The sequence below is a fragment of the Primulina huaijiensis genome, unplaced genomic scaffold (genome assembly GCF_012295235.1).
Source record: "Primulina huaijiensis isolate GDHJ02 unplaced genomic scaffold, ASM1229523v2 scaffold40277, whole genome shotgun sequence".
NCBI lineage: Eukaryota > Viridiplantae > Streptophyta > Magnoliopsida > Lamiales > Gesneriaceae > Primulina > Primulina huaijiensis.
In genome coordinates, this window is record NW_027359516.1 from 358,835 (window position 1) to 377,741 (window position 18,907).

At 33.1% G+C, this 18,907-nt stretch overlaps 1 protein-coding gene and 1 long non-coding RNA gene across 3 annotated transcripts; one reads left to right on the forward strand and one right to left on the reverse strand.

Annotated features, from left to right (window-relative positions):
* Nucleotides 1–885: 885 nt before the first annotated feature.
* Nucleotides 886–3,023, reverse strand: LOC140969265 (uncharacterized). Of its 2 annotated transcripts, none has more exons than XR_012173909.1 (3): nucleotides 2,521–3,023; nucleotides 1,775–2,082; nucleotides 886–935 (listed from the first exon to the last, which is right to left on the reverse strand). It is a non-coding gene; the product is annotated as an uncharacterized lncRNA (long non-coding RNA). The 2 variants fall into 2 exon arrangements; XR_012173910.1 differs by lacking the exon at nucleotides 2,521–3,023 and adding an exon at nucleotides 2,161–2,493.
* Nucleotides 3,024–8,921: 5,898 nt separating this feature from the next.
* On the forward strand, nucleotides 8,922–17,394 carry LOC140969236 (protein argonaute MEL1-like). The gene is made up of 22 exons (XM_073430529.1): nucleotides 8,922–9,477; nucleotides 10,176–10,375; nucleotides 11,063–11,212; nucleotides 11,340–11,473; nucleotides 11,650–11,756; nucleotides 12,072–12,175; nucleotides 12,658–12,796; nucleotides 12,891–13,007; nucleotides 13,113–13,223; nucleotides 13,301–13,372; nucleotides 13,590–13,703; nucleotides 13,802–13,958; nucleotides 14,056–14,177; nucleotides 14,277–14,414; nucleotides 14,488–14,630; nucleotides 14,702–14,764; nucleotides 15,502–15,565; nucleotides 15,657–15,792; nucleotides 15,884–15,957; nucleotides 16,107–16,201; nucleotides 16,632–16,663; nucleotides 16,977–17,394. Exons 1-22 carry the CDS (start codon nucleotides 9,001–9,003, stop codon nucleotides 17,156–17,158), a joined length of 2,931 nt encoding a protein of 976 aa, XP_073286630.1. The 5' UTR covers nucleotides 8,922–9,000; the 3' UTR covers nucleotides 17,159–17,394.
* Nucleotides 17,395–18,907: the final 1,513 nt, after the last annotated feature.

The following is an 18,907-nucleotide window of genomic DNA, read 5'->3' on the forward strand; positions in this document are numbered from 1 at the left end:
ATAATATATTAGTTTAGTTAACTTAATGGAAAAGGTTGTAGTTTAGATGGGAATGACATTGTTTATTAATTTGTCTTTGTTGGGCTCAGTAGACATCAATTTTGTTCTTTATTATTGAGCTCAAATTGTGTTTTGTTGAGGAGACTGAAATTTTATTTTATAATATATTGACGTTAAGCGTCGACATCTCTCATGAAATCAAATTTTAATTTTTAAAATTTTATTTTAACATTTTTTTGGCATTGAAACTTAAAAATTAAGTTTAAAAAAAAAACCTCTTTATAGACTCTAAACTAAAATTTTAAAAATAAAATGTAAAAACTGACACATTTAAAAAGAGAAACGGAAAAAGAGATATTATGATTTTTATTAAGTTAAAATTTAATTTTGCTAGTTGTAATACACATACTAAGTCTGAAGAGCGAAAATAGTGACTCCCACTAGAAATTGATAGATTCGGCACCAATGCACACTCCCATCACTTACATGTGGTCAAGCGTCCGCCCACTCATACATGAATATTATAACTATCTGATTTAGTTATCATATCTTGAGAAATATAAATATATTAACCTTGATAATTTATCTGTATCGGGTATAACAAATCTATGTTACATCAGTAGGGTAATGCACGAACCGACATAGCTTGTTCATAGAGAAAGATATAAATCATCATTAATCTAGTTTTACACGCATTTTTTTAAATAAAGCGGAACACTCGCTATTTCATCTCTCCCTCACAATAAACTCAATTGCAAACATGCTTAATCATGTATTAATTATTGTTTCCTCAAAGAATTACTTGGAGATGTCAGCATATCCATATTACTTGCCCGATTGACTCTCGAGGCTCCTGAGAAATATTAACTGGTCGATGAAAACAGCAGTGATAGCAAATGTAATTCCTCCAGTTATTGCCATTGAAATGCTCCTGTCTAGACAGCATAACGTCAGATCAGCCAAAATATGCAAAAATTCAGTATCGCTTGATTGATTTAATTAAAAGAAGAAAACGGCATATTCCAGAAATTCTTATTGAAACAAACGAAACTCATTGATGAAAATAAATTTGAGCAGCTGAAGGACATCCTCGCATACAAGCCTTCACACACACACATATTGCACAAGATGTTGATTTGGTAAAACATAGGCTGCAATCTGTCTACCGAGATAAGTAAACTCAAGAGCAAATCCTATGCTTTTTAAACTATAACATCGTGAAATGTATGTGATCACCACATAAGAGAGGCTTGGTCAAGTGTTTTAAAGCTAGCTAAGAAAATAAAATCCATCAGAAACAACACCAAAAAGAAAGGTGTGTTTGTTTGTGATAGCTGATGGGAAAGCTAGGTTCGTTAATGTAAAGAAGTCACAGATGAAGCTACAAGAAACACACCATGCATGATTGCCTTAGTCTTTCATAACATTTAAAATGCTTTCATTTTAATTTTCACACTACAATGAATATGGAGTGCACACTCACTAAAATCATGTGTGCATAAGTATCAATTCCAAATAACCAAAAATTCATAAAGCCACACGAACGAGGAGAATTAGTCCGAATCACCGTCTCCAGACACGTGCATGCAAGCACTCCTGAGAGACTCCTTAGATGATGCAAATGAGGATGCTTACATTTATAGACAATAATAAGCAACAAACAATCGAAAAACTTCATGCACTTTCGGCCAGGCAGCGAGGATGCAGCATCATAATTCCAATTGCTCATAAACTGAGATGACACAAATTTAATCAATAAAAACAAAAACCTTACTTCTCAAACCGGTAAAAGCAGCACCAGCCACAAATGCACCTCCTACGTCATTAATAATGTCTCTTTTCATCCTGTATTTCTCGAGTAACTGTTCCGCCCCAACAAAAAGTACACCCGTTCCAGCACATATCAACCCTTTTCTTCCCGTTATCTTCAATGTGCGTATCAGACCAGGAAAATTCATCTGTTCAGCAGCCAAGAGACCCCATAAAATTCCAGGAACTAGACCGTAGGTTGCCCCCTTCGTCGATTTCGTTATAATAGTCCCTTCGTCTTCAGTTCGCCTGTGTTTCCTAGGATCCATAACGCTACAACGTTTACAAAGAACGTATAACAAACACAAATCAGTCCCTAGATTCTCAATTAACGAAAAGAACGATAATTACAGCGGCTAAATCCAAATCACACTAATCCTTTCAAAAAACGCAGAATCACTCCGCAATGACCGACCCATATCATTTCACAGTGCCATGAAAATCTCGTTAGACGTTAAAAAACTAGCAAATAATGACAAAGAATGGAAAAAAAATCCGAGCGTAAAAATATTTTCTCGAAGTATACTAGCAACAAAATACCGCAACACCAAATCTAAAATACGAGAATCACAAAGGCTAAATCCAAGAATATCAAAGCTGTGATCCGATAAACTCGGCGCTACACAACAATATTTCAAGCCGAAATGGAAATCATATGTTAAAGAAATAATGCCGAAACTTTGATCCGTTCCAGCAAACCATGAATTTCACCTGGTAGGAAAAGGAAGGACGCTCAACCGTTTTCCACGCTGATCGATTGTGGCTTGTGAAAGAAGAAAAGGCCGGATATATTTGATGCAAAGTGTGGAGAATGGATCGGGACTATTGGGCTTTTGGTTGTGGGTTTTATTTTTGCCTAAATTTGATAAGCTAAAAGAAAAACTAACCAAAAAATAATGCCAGGTAAATTCAATATATCAAATTAATTACATGAATGACCTTTTTATAGATACAAAAAAAAATCTTGAATATGGTAAATATGATATACAAAGAATTGATATGATCACGATTTTCTATCATCACTAAAATATTTGATATAATTTTCTCAGATCTCTAAAATTGAAGACATCTATAGTATTGCAATGCTCCCATCTGGATATCATTTGACGGATTTCGTTTGTTAAAATCTTACTAGAAAAAATCTAATGAAATAAAATCCTAATGATGGAAAATAATACGACATCTCTTGATGTTGCTTAAGTGTCTCGTTAAAAATATTGTCATGAAAAATCATGCGTGAAAATCCACGAATAATAATAAGAAAAAAATAGTACAGTTCGGATTAACCACCCTTGTTCCAAGCATCATTTGAGTGTTATCCGAAATGACATAAATATTTTTTATATAATAATTTTTATCATATTATTTAAAATTTAAATATATTCATTAAATTATATCGTTTAATTTTAAATAATTATCCACACACTTATACTTATTAATTTTAATAATTAATTATATAAAATAATATTTCGTACATCGAACGCGTGAGATATTTGATATGTATAAAAAATATTTAATATATTAATATAACATAAAAACTCATGTGAGATTGTCTTAAGAGTTGATTTTATGATACGGATATCCGGTCCGACCTATGAAAAATATTATTTTTTTTATGTCAAGAGTATTACGTTTTACTGTCCGTATAAACCGAGTCGATCTGTTTCACATATACATATATGTGGTTAGTGGTTACGTGAAGTTTGTGTGTATCATCACTTCAAATAAAATTGATTAAAATTATCGCAAATAAAAAATTATAAGATTAAAACTGAAATTTAATAATATAAATAACTAAAATAATAAAATATCAAAATTATATGAAAAAAATATAAATTTTATAATAATAAATAAATTGTAATAAAATATGACTTGGTTTCTTGACAGAACTTTCTTGATCACGGTGAAGAACTTTCTTCATCTTTAATAATGATATTGAGCTCATCCGTACAAATGTATGTTTTTTGAGATGATATTTTTTTCAATTAATTTTTCTTAAAAAAACATATCATAAAAGTATACCGAAAAGGATGAATTTAAAGAGTGAAGATTTCAACAGTTTTGCTTGGGACTTTGTTGTATTATTTTATCTCCGTCCTTTCTTTTATCTGTCTCGATTTTTATTTCTTTTATTTATATTAATTAATTATTGAAAAATACTCAAATAAATTTACTGAAAAATATACTAAACTTTAATTTATCATTATATATCAAATTTATTTAAGGGTAAAGTGTTTTTAAATCCCCCAAACTCAAACTTATATTTATCCTAACTCCGATCCCTACACCTAAAAAACTTTGCCCTAACTCCATAAAAAGATACAAATTGACAAAACACCCTTATAGCTAAATGATTGATTTTTTTGGCCGAATATGATATCAGAGCCTAGGTGAAATTATTTCAAACATACAAATTTATTATTACTGAGTAATTAAATATTTGAGGAGGAGAATTTTCTCAATTATCATGAATCCGAACACATGTTCGAGATTGTTGCTTTTCAGGATTTATTTCAAAAATTTGGAATATTTAAAACAAGATCTAAACAATGTTAGATATCAAGATAAAGAAAGAATTTATCAAAGTTCTGAGGTAAACCTGTGATTCAAAATAATAGGTTTTAGAAATAGTACCGGATTCCTCCAAGATATCAGGAGATCTAAGAAAGATTCAAAAGACAGTATAAAATTATGGCAATATGCTGTATTATGTATCACAAAATGTGGAGAAAATCCTTGAAAACCAGGAAGAAATTCTTGGAATATTAAAAGATATTCAAATAAGAATTCAAATCCTAAAACAATAACCAAGTTCTAGTAAGAGAACTTCAGAAGAAATGGTACAAAATAACGTCATATCAGCCAAAATATAAAAAAATGGTACCTTGAATGTTTACTCAAATTTTTTAATGGTGCTACTTAAATCTTTTAGATTGCACAACAGCTCAACCACTACGGTTCGATCGATCTACCAATCAGGGATAATTATTACACTCAACAAAGACAGTTTGATTTTCAAACTTTGACATGTTTCCAAAATAACAGGTATGTTTAAGGGGACTAAATTATATAACAATTATGAAACACTTTAAAAATTGAAGGGAATAAAATGGTACCTTGCTTTCGAGTTAAGTTTATAGATAATTGTACCATACCCTGTATAAATAATAATAAAGACAATAAAGTAATATATATATAGACCAAAGTGTCGTGTATACTTTTCAAAAATCAAGTTCATTTATTCCTTTTACAAAGAAATTCAAGAATATACTACTCCTATTTACTAGGGGTTTTATACTCGATTTTTTCTCGGTTTTTTTCGATAAAAATGTTCAGATTAATGATTGTAACTTCCTACCAAAAACGATTCCTCGGAATCATACATTTTTTAATGCAATTAATTATCTAACGTATTTTGGATTCATTTTGAACTCTCCAAAAGTAAGTTGCTTTATTTTATATTTATGAAACTGTTGATTTGAAATATTATTATCACAGGTTGAAAGTCGTTGTATCTTGATAGACGATTTTCGTATCCCGTAAACATCATGTACGAGATAAATTCATTTTAAAAACAAATAGTTTTCTCTTGCATCGACTTCAAATTTACGAACATGTACTCATTAGTTTAATTATCTTCGGATTGTATTTCAAATGAAAGTGTTAATATACCCCGCGGATTTTAGTTTGTCGATTTGTTAAGGGATTGCTTGTAATACTTGTATCGGAATACTTTGATGATGAGTTTAATTTTGGAGCAAGTGATGGCTAATAATATTACCGAGAGAAAACAAGACTATCTAGGTTGATATATGCTATATAATTAAAATGTAGACCCCTAAAATTGCTAATTTCGAATTGATTTGACATGCCTTATCTATATTTATTGTTGATATAATTAAATTAAGGCACTTAAAAAAATTAAAGTGAATTAATGAAAATTAATTTAAATTTACAATTAAATATTCATTATATAACTTTATTAACATTTTTTTATTTTTAAAAAAAGTTTATTTTCTAATATTTCAGTCTCATCTTTATCTATATTTAAAAATATAATAATATATTTGATATGATTGTTTGGGGGACGATCATTAAGCTCGCAATATCTCGATTATTAAAATATTGAACACCAATAAATTAAATCGAGTTTGGTTTTCAAACCAAACGGAAGAAGCTAAAAATAATACATCGCAAAAACCGATTGAACATTTTGAAAATCATTTAAAAGATGTGAAAGTTTAATGTGTAAAACATTTTTTTTTTAATCATTTTATAAAAAAACTTGACGCGCAATATTTTAAGTATCTGAAAAACACGTAAAATGTTTTAACAATATATCTTAAAACAATAACAATAATTAAATGTAACAAATAAATAGACACAAATTTGTTTATGGATGTTCGGATATTAACAACTCATGAGTCATCCCTTATTCCAGCTAAGAAGGATTCGACTTTGATTTATACAACTCTCTGTACAAACACATTTCAACTTATGACTTATCTATAATTGAAACTCCTAACACACTCGATTGTAGGTCGCAACCTCACAATTCGCATAATGTTTATCGTCTATGATGACAATACTACAAACACAATATTTAATGTCTTCGTGTGAATGCTAACTCATCTAAACTTTGAAACTCAACTCTCGTGTATATATGAGAGTGATTGTGTGCAATGAATCTTACAATATATGTATATATCAAATGTATCATCATACATGAATTTGCTCTCAATCTAGCTAATTTCTTAATGTATGATGAATATGCTTTAAATCCACTTCCAAAGCTTGTATTCGATCTTCGATATGCTGTATTTATAACCCACAATAATGATATAGATGATAGATACAAGAATATGATCGTTTGGAAAAGTTGTGTACGTATTCTAACATTACAACGATCAAATTCGTGTTTCTGGCCATTTTCTGAAATTGAGATGATAACTGTGTTGGTCTGATGGTTTGATCTGGCACGTTACGATCTTGAACTGTTTGCTTGATCTGAGCTATTCCAACTTCCAAGCGAGTTGTTGCCAAGCTAGTACAAGTTGATATGTTGGTTGTGCTTTGTTATAGCTCTTGATTCGTCGATTTTTGGATAAAATAATAAACATAAAAGTTTTAGCTCTTTTTCTGATATTCCCATGGAACCAAGAATCACTCAATTCCAATTTCTTACGAGAGAGATATGCTCAACGGGTCAAGCTATTAACAATCTAGAACTTTTTCTTCATTTTGTGTAGAACCAGGAATTTCATCGTGATTTATCATCTTCTTAATATCCGATTAAGAATTTGACTTACGAAGATGATCTGTTGATTGTTATCTTAGGTTTGTAACGCATATTGAAACGTTCTATTTGAATAACCGAACGGATAGTTATGACCAAAATACCACAATTCCTCTATTCGAGTTGATAGTTGTTTCCGTTTCCATCATCCCGATCTTGCGACTAATATTTAGCCTAGATAACATTCGAACCAATTGAGCTGTTGTGAAATACGACTTGTGTAAAATTGAATTTTCTATTCAATCATTTTGGCGGCTTATCATTATATCATCGAGCTGTGAGATATAATTGAAAGACTGCAGTTCGCCAGATTTACAGCTTGGTTGATCTTGAGTTTCAGTTTCCGACTTGAGACAGAAACCTTATACTTGAGTAAAGATGTTTAGAAAGATGGAAAAAAAAATAGTTATCATCCAAATCAAGATTGCTTTTGTTTTTCAACCAAACAATATTTATCTATGTTTTAAATTTTTGTATTAATATATTATTATTAAAAAAATAATTAATTTATAAATAAAACTATCATAATCAGATAAATACTTGCAATCGATAATAAATTTAAGTTACATTTAAATATAAAGAATAATTAAAATTTAAAACGTTTGAAAATTTTTGGGTTTGAAATGATTTTAGTCATTTAAATTATTATTATTATTATTATTATTTTAAACCTACAACTTCCATATATTAATATGAACCATCGAAAGAGGCATCACAACAAAAATGTGAAGAAAAAAAAAACAGATCGCATCAACCCATAGAAGATTATTCTTAAACACCAGACCTTTGTTTGAGAGGAAAATAAGGGAAAAGAAAGGAAATTTCAAAAATTTATTTGTCCTGGAGTTTTTATTATTTTAATGTAAGTTAAAAAAAAAGATGAAAATTTGTTATTTAGAACAAAAATTTCCAGAAGGAAAACTAATTATTTTTATTCTCCATCATATTCTTTTCTCTCTCGATATCCAAACTAAGTTTAGAGATACAGATACTGAGGTATGAGAGCAACTGTATGAGCATCAAAGTTAGCCGACCGTGGAGTGAATTAAAGTCTTTTCCATCAGTTTTTTTTTTTTTTAATAAAAAAATGCATTGGTGGATAATATAGAATTAAATTTCTTGCAGCACGTGGATTTGAATTGACATAAAAAAACTTACGTGAAATGTTTTTACAGATCAATATCACGAGAAAAATATTTTATTAGAATAAATAATAAAAAAATATTATTTTTATTATAAAAAGAGACAGATTTAATTTATCTAACGAATAAAAATTCGTGAGACCGTTTACAAAAATCGAAACAAAAACCTAACAGGCTAAACAACCTTTAGTGTGCTGAGAAATAGATGCTAGGTAGGACAAAATTCTTTTTTTTTGAACGGAGGTAATACAATTTTTAGTGTGCGAGAAAAATGTTAAAACAAAACCTAGCAGGCTAAGCAACCTGCAAAAAGTAAGGGTAAAATAGTCCAACCACTTGAAACTGTACACCATCGTTCGCCGTTTCGTGTCCGTTTATTCTACATATGGTGCAGTGAACCGCTTATCGTACGCAATCATTACGATATCCAGTAGTATAATAATAATATTTCAAAAATTTTAAGCCCATTTCACACGCTTTTCCTATGCCGGGTAAAAATCTAACCCAACTCCTTTTGCCTGCAGTTGCTTTCAGTTCTTTGAAAACGCGCTAGTGATAGTGAATAATGGTGGATTGTGTAACACGATTTATCACGTAACTGCACGAACCGCGTAATTCGTACTCTACATCCGCTCCCCACTCCCACGCGACTCAACTCTTCCCCGCGCATATATAAATACACAAATACTTACTCGGCTGTTTCCATACAACATTCTTCGAATTTATTGCGTCTAAAAAGCAGAAAAGGCGAAAATGTCGGGAAGAGGGCGAGGCGGCGGCGGCGGCGGCGGCAGAGGAGCGCAGACTTATCGCGGCGGCGGTGCAGGTGGAGGTGGAAGAGGAAGGCAGCCTTCTAGTGGCGGCGGTCAAGGCCGCGGTCGAGGGCGCGGTTCTTATGGCCCTCCGCCGCCATCGGTAGCATCCTCGTCGGTTCTACCTTTTGAATCAGTTCCGTTATCTCCGACGCCGCCTGTCGTGGCAGCGCTGAGCCACGATGTGGAGCAGAAGTTGACGGTTGCGCCACCCGCTTCGGCTGAAGTTCAGCCTCAGCCAGTGGAGCATGATCTGGCGGTAGAGAATCCACGAGGGCAGCAGCGGTTGACTCCGATGTCTTCGAAGGCGATAGCACAACCGGCGCGGCCAGGTTTCGGAACCGAGGGGCAGAAGGTTATAGTTAGGGCCAATCACTTTCTGGTTCAAGTAGCCAACCGCGATCTGCATCAATATGACGTATGTGATTTTCCTGTTTCGTACGAATCACTTGCTCCCAGTCTCACCAGTGCGTAGTTGTAGTGCACAGTCTCTCGAATGTGATTTAATCGTTTTTTTATTCTCTGGAACGTGATCTAATCTTGCATAGTTCATCTTCTGTTTGTACTGGGAAATCCTTACACTGCAACATGTAATTCGATCTTTTTCTTCCATGGGGATCTATCCATGTTGACACGCGATATTGATTTCAATCTCTCTGTCTGTTTTTTCATGTGTAATTGTATGTACGTGTGTGGTGTGCCGGTTTTACCATCTTTCTTTGACAGTTGGTCTGATTTGCGATGCATGTGCATATACGATTGCAAAGTCGTTACCCTTTGTGATAATCCGCTTGACTTTATGTATGCAAGTAATGTTGCTTCACAGAATTCAGGCTTAGTCTCGCACGACATGCGCTTTGATTCGTGATCATATTGTATTTTTGCCCATATTCTTGACATCGCCTTTTTCTATATTTGATTGGATAGTTTTGTCCATCGACCATAGTTTGTTTGTACATTTGTTCATTCATGTACTTTGGTTTTTTATTTTTTTATTTTTTTTGGGTTTGTCTTTTCCTTTTTCTTTAGAATTTAAAATCTGGTAAGTTCATTTTTCATGTTGACATGTGAATGTTCCTTCGTTAAACGTTTTGTTTTAACTGATGATTTTTTTAGGTTTCGATAACCCCGGAAGTAACCTCAAAGAGAGTATGTCGGTTTATTATGAAGGAGCTTGTCAATTGTTATCATACATCCCACCTGGGGAAGCGAATGTTGGCTTATGATGGGAGAAAAAGTGCCTACACGGCAGGGCAACTGCCCTTTGCCTCTAAAGACTTTGTTGTTAAGCTTGTTGATGAAGATAGAGCAGACAGGTTAATGCTATAAACTGTCTTGACACTTGAAAATTTGGTTGTTAATTCAAGTTGACCCTTTTTGTTTTTGTTTATTGCTTGTTGCAATTGCGTTCTTAAGTTACCTTTTGTTTTGTTTAGTAGAGTAATTTGATGTTACAGAGTATGATGTAACTGCTATCAGTGACGGAGCCAATGCGCCCACCCGCCCCCTCAATTTTTTAATTTTATGTTCTAGGGGCCTAAAAATAATTATATTTGTTTCACTTTCCTCGATATTTTCTCTTGCACACACTAAAATCTAAAATTTTAAATTTTTTTTTGCCCCCCATCCATTTTCTGGTTCCATCCCTGACTGATACAGTCTGGTGCAGGTTCTGCAGAGGTCTTATAATGCCTTCAGGGTAATAAAATAGTGTATTATTCTCAGATTAACAACAAATTAATGTTATATTTTTATTCTCATGTTTTGGACACTTTTTGTTTATTGTTTATATGCGCTTGCGTTTTTAAATTACTTTTGTTTGGCTAAGTAGAGTAATTTGATGTTGAAGATTATGATGTAATTGTTCTAGGAATATAACAGATTAACATTATATTTTTATTTCCACGTTTTATGGCAGTTGAGCTGAGCTACTGAAAAATCGTGAAATTCTGGTTCCCATTCAGTGCATTCACTTGGCTAAAATGTTTTGGTGCTTTATGCAGGAGGGAGCGAGAGTTCAAGGTTTCCATAAAATTTGCCTCGAAGGCTGATCTTCATCATCTTCAGCAATTCTTACAGGGCAGACAACTCGATATTCCGCAAGAAACATTACAATGTCTTGATGTGGTTCTTAGGGAGAATCCATCCAATAGGTTCCCTTTTTCAGTGTTCCTACTTAAATGTTTATCAATATTCAGTTTGCATCTAATTATGTGTGTGTATGTGCAAAAGCATATACCATTTTAATACATGTTTTGGTTTCCTCTCTTTCGATTGCAGATTTGAGGTTGTTGGAAGGTCATTTTTCTCTCCTCAGTTAGGTCAGAAAGGGGTGCTCGGTGATGGTCTGGAATACTGGCAAGGTTTTTACCAGAGTCTTCGCCCAACCCAGATGGGTCTCTCACTCAACATAAGTATTAATTCTTTGACATTCTTTTCGTTTGCTATTTTTTGGTTGCTGCTGTGAGGATACCGCTGAGCGTTCCTCTCACACCATCATTAGTCTGCTCGGTGGTGGTAGAACAACCGCATTTTTGTCATTTTAGGTAACGACAAACTTATATACGATCATTAAATTGTGGCATTGCAGATATGTCGGCTAGAGCCTTTTTTGAACCTGTTTTGGTTTCTGAATATGTCGCAAAGTACTTCAGCAGGAATCTAACTAGGCCATTGTCTGACCAAGACCGTATTAAGGTTCTCTTGTAACTTATTCCATGCAGATGTGCCTATAAAATTACATCCTCCTGCTTTTATGTTAATTTTAATTATTTGAAATTTGATTTTACTGGGAAGATTGTGGTCTACTAGTTTACAAAATGAAATGTATTCTGTCTGCCGAGGGCATTGTATTGAGGCAGTCATTTGACGTATGTTCAATGAACTGTTGGAGTTAAAGTGTTTACAATTAGTTTACACTCCATCAGTTAACTTTGCTTCTTTTTTTTTAATATGCATTTCCAATTTGAGCCATGCCGAAGAGTAAAGAGATATCTCTTCATGTTATTTTAGGTGAAAAAGAATTTAAAAGGAGTTAAAGTGGAGCTTAATCATCAACAATATATCAAGCGATACAAGATATCAGGGATATCAACTCAACCTGCACAACAGCTGATGTAATATCTTCCGAGTTACCTTTACTTGGCACCATATCGGGATTTATTTAGCAATACTCTTTTCCTACTATGTGGTGGTATCAATGGTCTCGTGGCACCGATCATCTATTGTTGTGAGAAATTTTAAAATTTTTGATGTTTAGTTGTTTTTAGGCAAGCTTTGCCTCAATCTTGTGCTTTTACGTCACAACACTCACCCTCCTTATCATTCAATGAGACTTGGTTTATTCATTTTCATTATGATATTCATACTAGTATACTACCGTTCAGTGTGCTGGATATCTTTTGACTATTGGCCGGTGAAATTATATCTGTGGTGTTGTATCTTGAATGTAATGTGTCATTGTGGATAAATCAGATCGAAACTTTCTTTGTCACAGACTCACAGTCGCACACTCACTCTCTTTGATATATTGCTAAATCTTGACTTATTTTCACTGATGATTAGATCCTTCAAAACTGAGATATTTCTTAACTTGCAGGTTTCCTGTTGATGAGTCTGGAGAAAAGATATCTGTTGTACAGTACTTTCGTCAGAAGTATAATATCACACTTCAATATCCGTTTTTGCCTGCTGTTCAAGCTGGAAGTGATTCGAAACCCATTTACCTCCCTATGGAGGTAACTTGTTTCATACCTTGTTATTTCGTTTTCCTGCCTCGCTCTTGTGTCAATGCTGTAAAATTGGCTTACCACATCCTGTTCTTTCTCAAAGCTATGCAAAATTGTTGATGGTCAAAGATACTCCAAGAGACTAAATGAAAGACAAGTTTCTGAGCTTTTGAAAGCTACTTGTCAACGTCCAAAAGAGAGAGAGAGAAGCATTATCGAGGCATGTGTTTATAGCATTTACCCTCTTGTTTCTTTATGACGTTGCCTTTGATAAATCATAATTAGTTGATACTGAAATCTGAATACCTTTGACCTTAATCTGTAGATGGTTCGTTGTAACAACTACAATGGTAATAAACTTGTCAGTGAGGAGTTTGGCATTCAAGTTAAACCTGATTTTACTTCCATCGAAGCACGTGTTTTGCCTGCTCCCATGGTACAATTCTCTGCTTGTTGACTTACCTGCTATTTTTTGCACGGTTTTTATTAACTCGCCTAATTTTGAATTGCCAGCTGAAATATCATGGGACTGGAAGGGAGTCCACTATAGCCCCTAGGGTTGGGCAGTGGAACATGATTAATAAGGTGAACTGTTTTTTCCCCCAAATAAGCCCTTAATTAGAAATTAAATTCGCTATCTAGTAAATGCCTGTATGAGGCTGCATTGATTCCTTTATACTTTTGATTTAATGAAATAAAAATGTGTCCGGTCTGTCGGAAGAATACTGCTATTTTATCTCCGTGTTGATAGTGAGGATATTTCTAAACTTGTTACTTTGGGATACATCGACCATTTGTTCAGAAAATGGTGAATGGTGGAAAAGTGGAGTTCTGGACCTGTATCAGCTTTTCCCGTCATATAGATCCAAGCATGTTCTGCCATGAATTGATCAGCATGTGTTGCAACAAGGGGATGGTGGGTCTTAATTGCTTAAACAAGTACTGGTTTATTCGTAAATCTCATTGACACGCTGAAAGTCTAGATTGTACTTATAATGGTCTGATTTTTTTCAGGAATTTAATTCGGAACCATTGATTCATATTCGTTCAGCTAATCCTGGTCAGATGGAGAAGGCTCTCGTTGATATTCACACTGAATCTGCATCTAGACTGGGTGGTAAACAACTTCAGTTACTGATTGTGATTTTGCCTGACATCAGTGGGTCTTATGGTATGCAACTCTCTTTGGATACTGTAGTCTAATTTATTGTTGCTATTTGCTTAAAGTATAACACCCCCCCCCCCTCCAAAAAAAAAAACCCCAACAGGGAAGATCAAGAGAATTTGTGAGACTGAATTGGGAATAGTCACCCAATGTTGTCACCCTAAGAAGGCATCAAGAATCAGTGGACAATATTTGGAGAATGTCTCTCTAAAAATAAATGTGAAGGTTTGATTGAACATATTCTGTTATGGTGTTTCCGTCCATGATTCTTCTCCTTGATATTTATAACCTGGCACATATTCTCGTGGTCATGGTTTGATGTAGGTTGGAGGAAGGAACACTGTTCTCGTGCAGGCTTTGTCCAGAGGAATTCCTTTCCTAACTGAACGCCCAACTATAATCTTTGGTGCCGATGTTACCCATCCTCCATCAGGAGAAGATTCCAGCCCTTCTATTGCTGCGGTACATGATGAGCATTTATCGTTGTTTTCGTAGCAGTTTGTACACTTGACATGACCTATCTTGATATCTGCAGGTGGTGGCTTCAATGGATTGGCCAGAAGTTACGAAGTATCGAGGGTTGGTTTCTGCACAGTCTCACAGGGAAGAAATAATTCAGGATCTTTACACAGCAAAACAAGATCCTAAAAAAGGCACAGTTCATGGTGGAATGATTAGGTTAGAATTTTACCACTGGACACATATTGCATTATTATTCTTTGCTCCTTATCATTCATTTTTGAGTGCAGAGAACTTATGTTTGCCTTCTACAAGTCCACGGGGCAGAAGCCGCACAGGATTATATTCTACAGGTTTGATCGTTTTTTTTTAGGAAGAGTTGGGATATGAAAGCACTTAACTAAATACTTCATAGCTAACATGTTCGGTAGTAACTTATTCGAACAAAAGGAGATTTATGTTTTGATGTGATGCTTGGAAAAAGACATTTTTAATACTTTTTTGAAGAGAAGTGGGAGTAAAGTTCTGAAGTGCTGCATTTTGTGGCTCATGATTTCAGGTTTTTAAATGGTTATAATTATAATTTTGTGAAAACTGCATTTTTTGTCATATATGCTTACTTGTTTGCGATTTTGGTCCGCTTTGTTGTCAAATTTTAGTTTAGTCTTATATCTTTCAATATTTTGCAATTTCAGCCCTTTTTAATTGAAAGTGCTGAGTGCCATATCAGCACCATATGCCGTCACATCAATGACACATCAAAAAAAGGTCTAAAATTGCATAAAAAAATAAAAATTAAGTATGCAGACTAAAAATGAAATTTGGCAACATAATAGACCAAAATCGTAAAGCAGTAAACATGTAGGACCAAAAATGTAGTTTTCTGTATAATTTTAGAATTTAAAATTATAAATGCCTGACCAAACTCAATTTTTTTCCCAAAAAAGGAAAAAGTAATTATGGTATTATTTGTGGAAAAAATGCCATCCTTGTTTTTTTGGTTATGTTTCTTTACCCCAACTTACTCTTAGTGTGATTATACTTGCACTATCTTGTGTGGTAATGTACTTGTTAGATTCTAAAATGGCAGGGATGGCGTTAGTGAGGGACAATTTAACCAAGTTCTTCTGGAAGAAATGGATGCAATCAGAAAGGTACAGTGACTTTGTGATTTTTATACTTATTTTTTGAACCAAAAAGTTTACACTGGACATTTCGATGAGGAAAACACACATCTATTTTCAGGCTTGTGTTTCTATAGAAGAAGGGTATCTACCTAGAGTTACTTTTGTGGTGGTGCAAAAGAGGCACCACACTCGCCTCTTTGCTGAAAATCATTCTGATCGTAGTACAACAGACAAGAGTGGCAACATTCTGCCTGGTACCAAGTTTTTTAATGCATATTAGGAACCCTGTGTTAGTTTCTGGTATCCACCTACTGCGTGTAACCCAGCGATGCTTTAAAAATTTAGGTACTGTAGTCGACACTCATATCTGTCATCCCCATGAGTTTGACTTTTACCTCTGTAGCCATGCAGGAATCCAAGTAAGCTTCTGTTGTGATTTGGCTCTTTTCATTTACATCTCTTCGTTTTTTCTCTAATGTTGTAAATACCGCTTCGTGCACAGTGGATACATAATATTTATATTCCTTTTTGGTAATTATTATGATCTGTTTCAATCCTTGTCGAACAGGGTACCAGTCGTCCAACGCATTACCATGTATTGTATGATGAAAACAATTTCACTGCTGATGGTCTGCAGTTGTTGACTAACAACCTGTGCTACACGTATGCGGCCTTCATTACTTTGACTATATCAGGGCTTTCCATGAATAATAATAACTAGTAAATTATGTGTGTAAAATTATAATAATAATTTATATATGATTTTATTTATTAAATGTGAGGCACTACGGGCAATTTGAGACGAAAAATATTGAAAAGTAGTTGCAATTGAACTTTGAGAAAAAATGTAGTTGTAAGTTTTTAAATTTTTTGTTTAATTTAATAATAATTGATAGAAATTAGTAGGGGTCATAATGCAATTCGAGAGAAGTAATATTGAAAATATGTCGCAATGACAATTTTGAGGAAAAATGTTGGTGTAAAGTAATTTGGAAACAAAAGGTGTTGTCTTCTGGACGGAATTTTTTATATATAAAAGTATAGAATATAAATATAATAGTATAAATAATAATGGAACTACTAATCCTTGCAGGTATGCGAGGTGCACTCGATCAGTCTCCATAGGTTAGTCCCGTGCTTGTTATCTTCCAGCTGGTTATTTGTACTTTTATCCATCTTAAATATTTCAAGGTAAATTATATTTGACAATTCATGAAATTGCATCGAATAAAAAGTTCTTCCCCTGGCTTGCTTTAAAGGGTGTGAATGGGAATAGGCATACAAACCAAGCTGGTGAAAGCTCGACTCACTTAGCAATAAAATATTACTACTTGATCTAATATTATGAATATTCATAATTTTGCTCGATTTCAAGGTAGTACTCACCCAGACCTGTTTTCACGAAAATGTTGGTTATAATTTCTGACTCATTGTGCAGTTCCGCCAGCATACTATGCCCATTTGGCGGCATTTCGTGCTCGTTACTACATCGAAGGAACTGACACGTCAGACAGTGGGTCAACCTCCGGAGGTGTTGGTGCCACGAGGGAGAGGAATATACAGGTCCGGGCCTTGCCTTTAATCAAAGATAACGTGAAGGATGTTATGTTTTATTGCTGATGCGTGTTGGTACTAGGAATGGATTATACGATTTAATCTAGGCTAGGCTTTTTTGGGGATATTTGGAGCCTAGTTTCTTTTGGCTGATCGCACATGAGCAAGCTAAGAAATGTTTTTGGGTTTTTTGGGAACTATTCAGAATTTGTTTTTGGTTATGTTTGTCAAAGTTCTTTACCATTTGAGATGAATGATATTATAATTTTTTGGATGAATGGTATTATTAATTGCTATATTGATTTCTGATATGAAGGTTAACCTCACCAGACACATTAGCACAAGATCTCTAAAATAATAAAAATCGAATCGAATTGTTTAAATTTTACTGTTTGAAAATTAAGAAAAATAATTACCGTAAAAGGTCTAAGAATTAAGAACCCTCATTCTCTCACACTCTACAAGGTCAGAAGCCCGGGTCTAAAATACTCATATAGTGTGTGATATTTTGCTTCCAAAAAGTGTCGCAAAATTTTCTGAAACTCGAAGCATTTTTTTCGAAGTAATCTCGAAGTCAGAATATTATAATTAAATGATAACTTTCTCTCCTTTTTTTTTCGTCTCAAAAGAATTCTTTCTTTCCTTTTCTTTACTTTAAATCATTTCTTTTCTTTCGGCCATCAGGCCACACCTGAAATTTTTTCGAATTTTGATAATTGAAATTTTTGGATTGGTTTTGTGATTGTTCATGGATAATAATTACATAAGGACCTTCCACAACACTGTTTAAAGGAAGGTTTTAGAAAACTTTCAGTTAACATTTTTTGGATTCTAGTTGAAAGAAAATGTTTTTGAGTATTTGTGAATGATAACTTCTGTATCTACTTCTGTAATTTTTAACTAAAAGCCAGAAGTAAGATTGCGATGTTTTTTCATACTTTTTTGTTTTTGTTAATGATTTAAAATTATTGCGATGTTTTTTTTAATACTTTTTTGTTTTTGTTAATGATTTAAAATTATTTTGACATTTATATCCTTAAAAATTCATCATATTTCACAATTGCTCTCAATTTTTTATAAATATTTTTTGAATTTTGATAATTGAAATTTTTTTATTGGTTTTGTGATTGTCAATGAATACGAATTACTTAGAGCATCTCTAACTTTTGCATCAAAATAGTGTTTTTTAACACCATTTTGGTGCAAAGGTTTGCTCCAATGGCTAAAATAGCTCATCCTCCACTTCTGTGCCAAATTTGGCGCAAGAGAATTGGTGCAGAGCTCTTTTTTTGTAATTTTGTAAATTTTTTTTGTTCTGATTATTATAATTATGTATTAATTTTTTTATTTATTTTTAAATATAAATATTATTTAAATAATAATAAAATATTTATNCTTTCAGCAACTCTGTTTGAAGGAAGGTTTGAGATGTTTTAAAATATTAAATTTTATTTATATATGATATGAGTTTTTAAAAGTTTTGAATGATACTCATAAAATTCAAATCATATTTTATTAAAAGTATTTATTATTTAAAAATATTTTGTATTTTTTTTTATAATTTTCATTTCCATATTTTTTTACATATTTTCTGCATTTTTACAAATTTTATAGTTTTTTTATTTTTATTAATCGTATGACATAAATTTTCAAGAATTCATATTATAACAAGAGAAATTAATTTGATACAAAATATTAGAAATATAATAATAATTATATAAATATGTTGTAATAAAGGGTTCTTACGCAAATATAGATGATTGAAAGAGATAAATGTTACATAGGTTAAGTATATCATTGTTATTTTACAAAATT

Coding starts and splice junctions, on each gene's coding strand:
- LOC140969236 (XM_073430529.1), top strand. CDS start 9,001: ATGTCGGGAAGAGGGCGAGGCGGCGGCGGCGGCGGCGGCAGAGGAGCG. Junction 11,474..11,649: donor GGGTCTCTCACTCAACATAA/GTATTAATTCTT, acceptor GTGGCATTGCAG/ATATGTCGGCTAGAGCCTTT. Junction 14,631..14,701: donor GTTCATGGTGGAATGATTAG/GTTAGAATTTTA, acceptor TTTTGAGTGCAG/AGAACTTATGTTTGCCTTCT.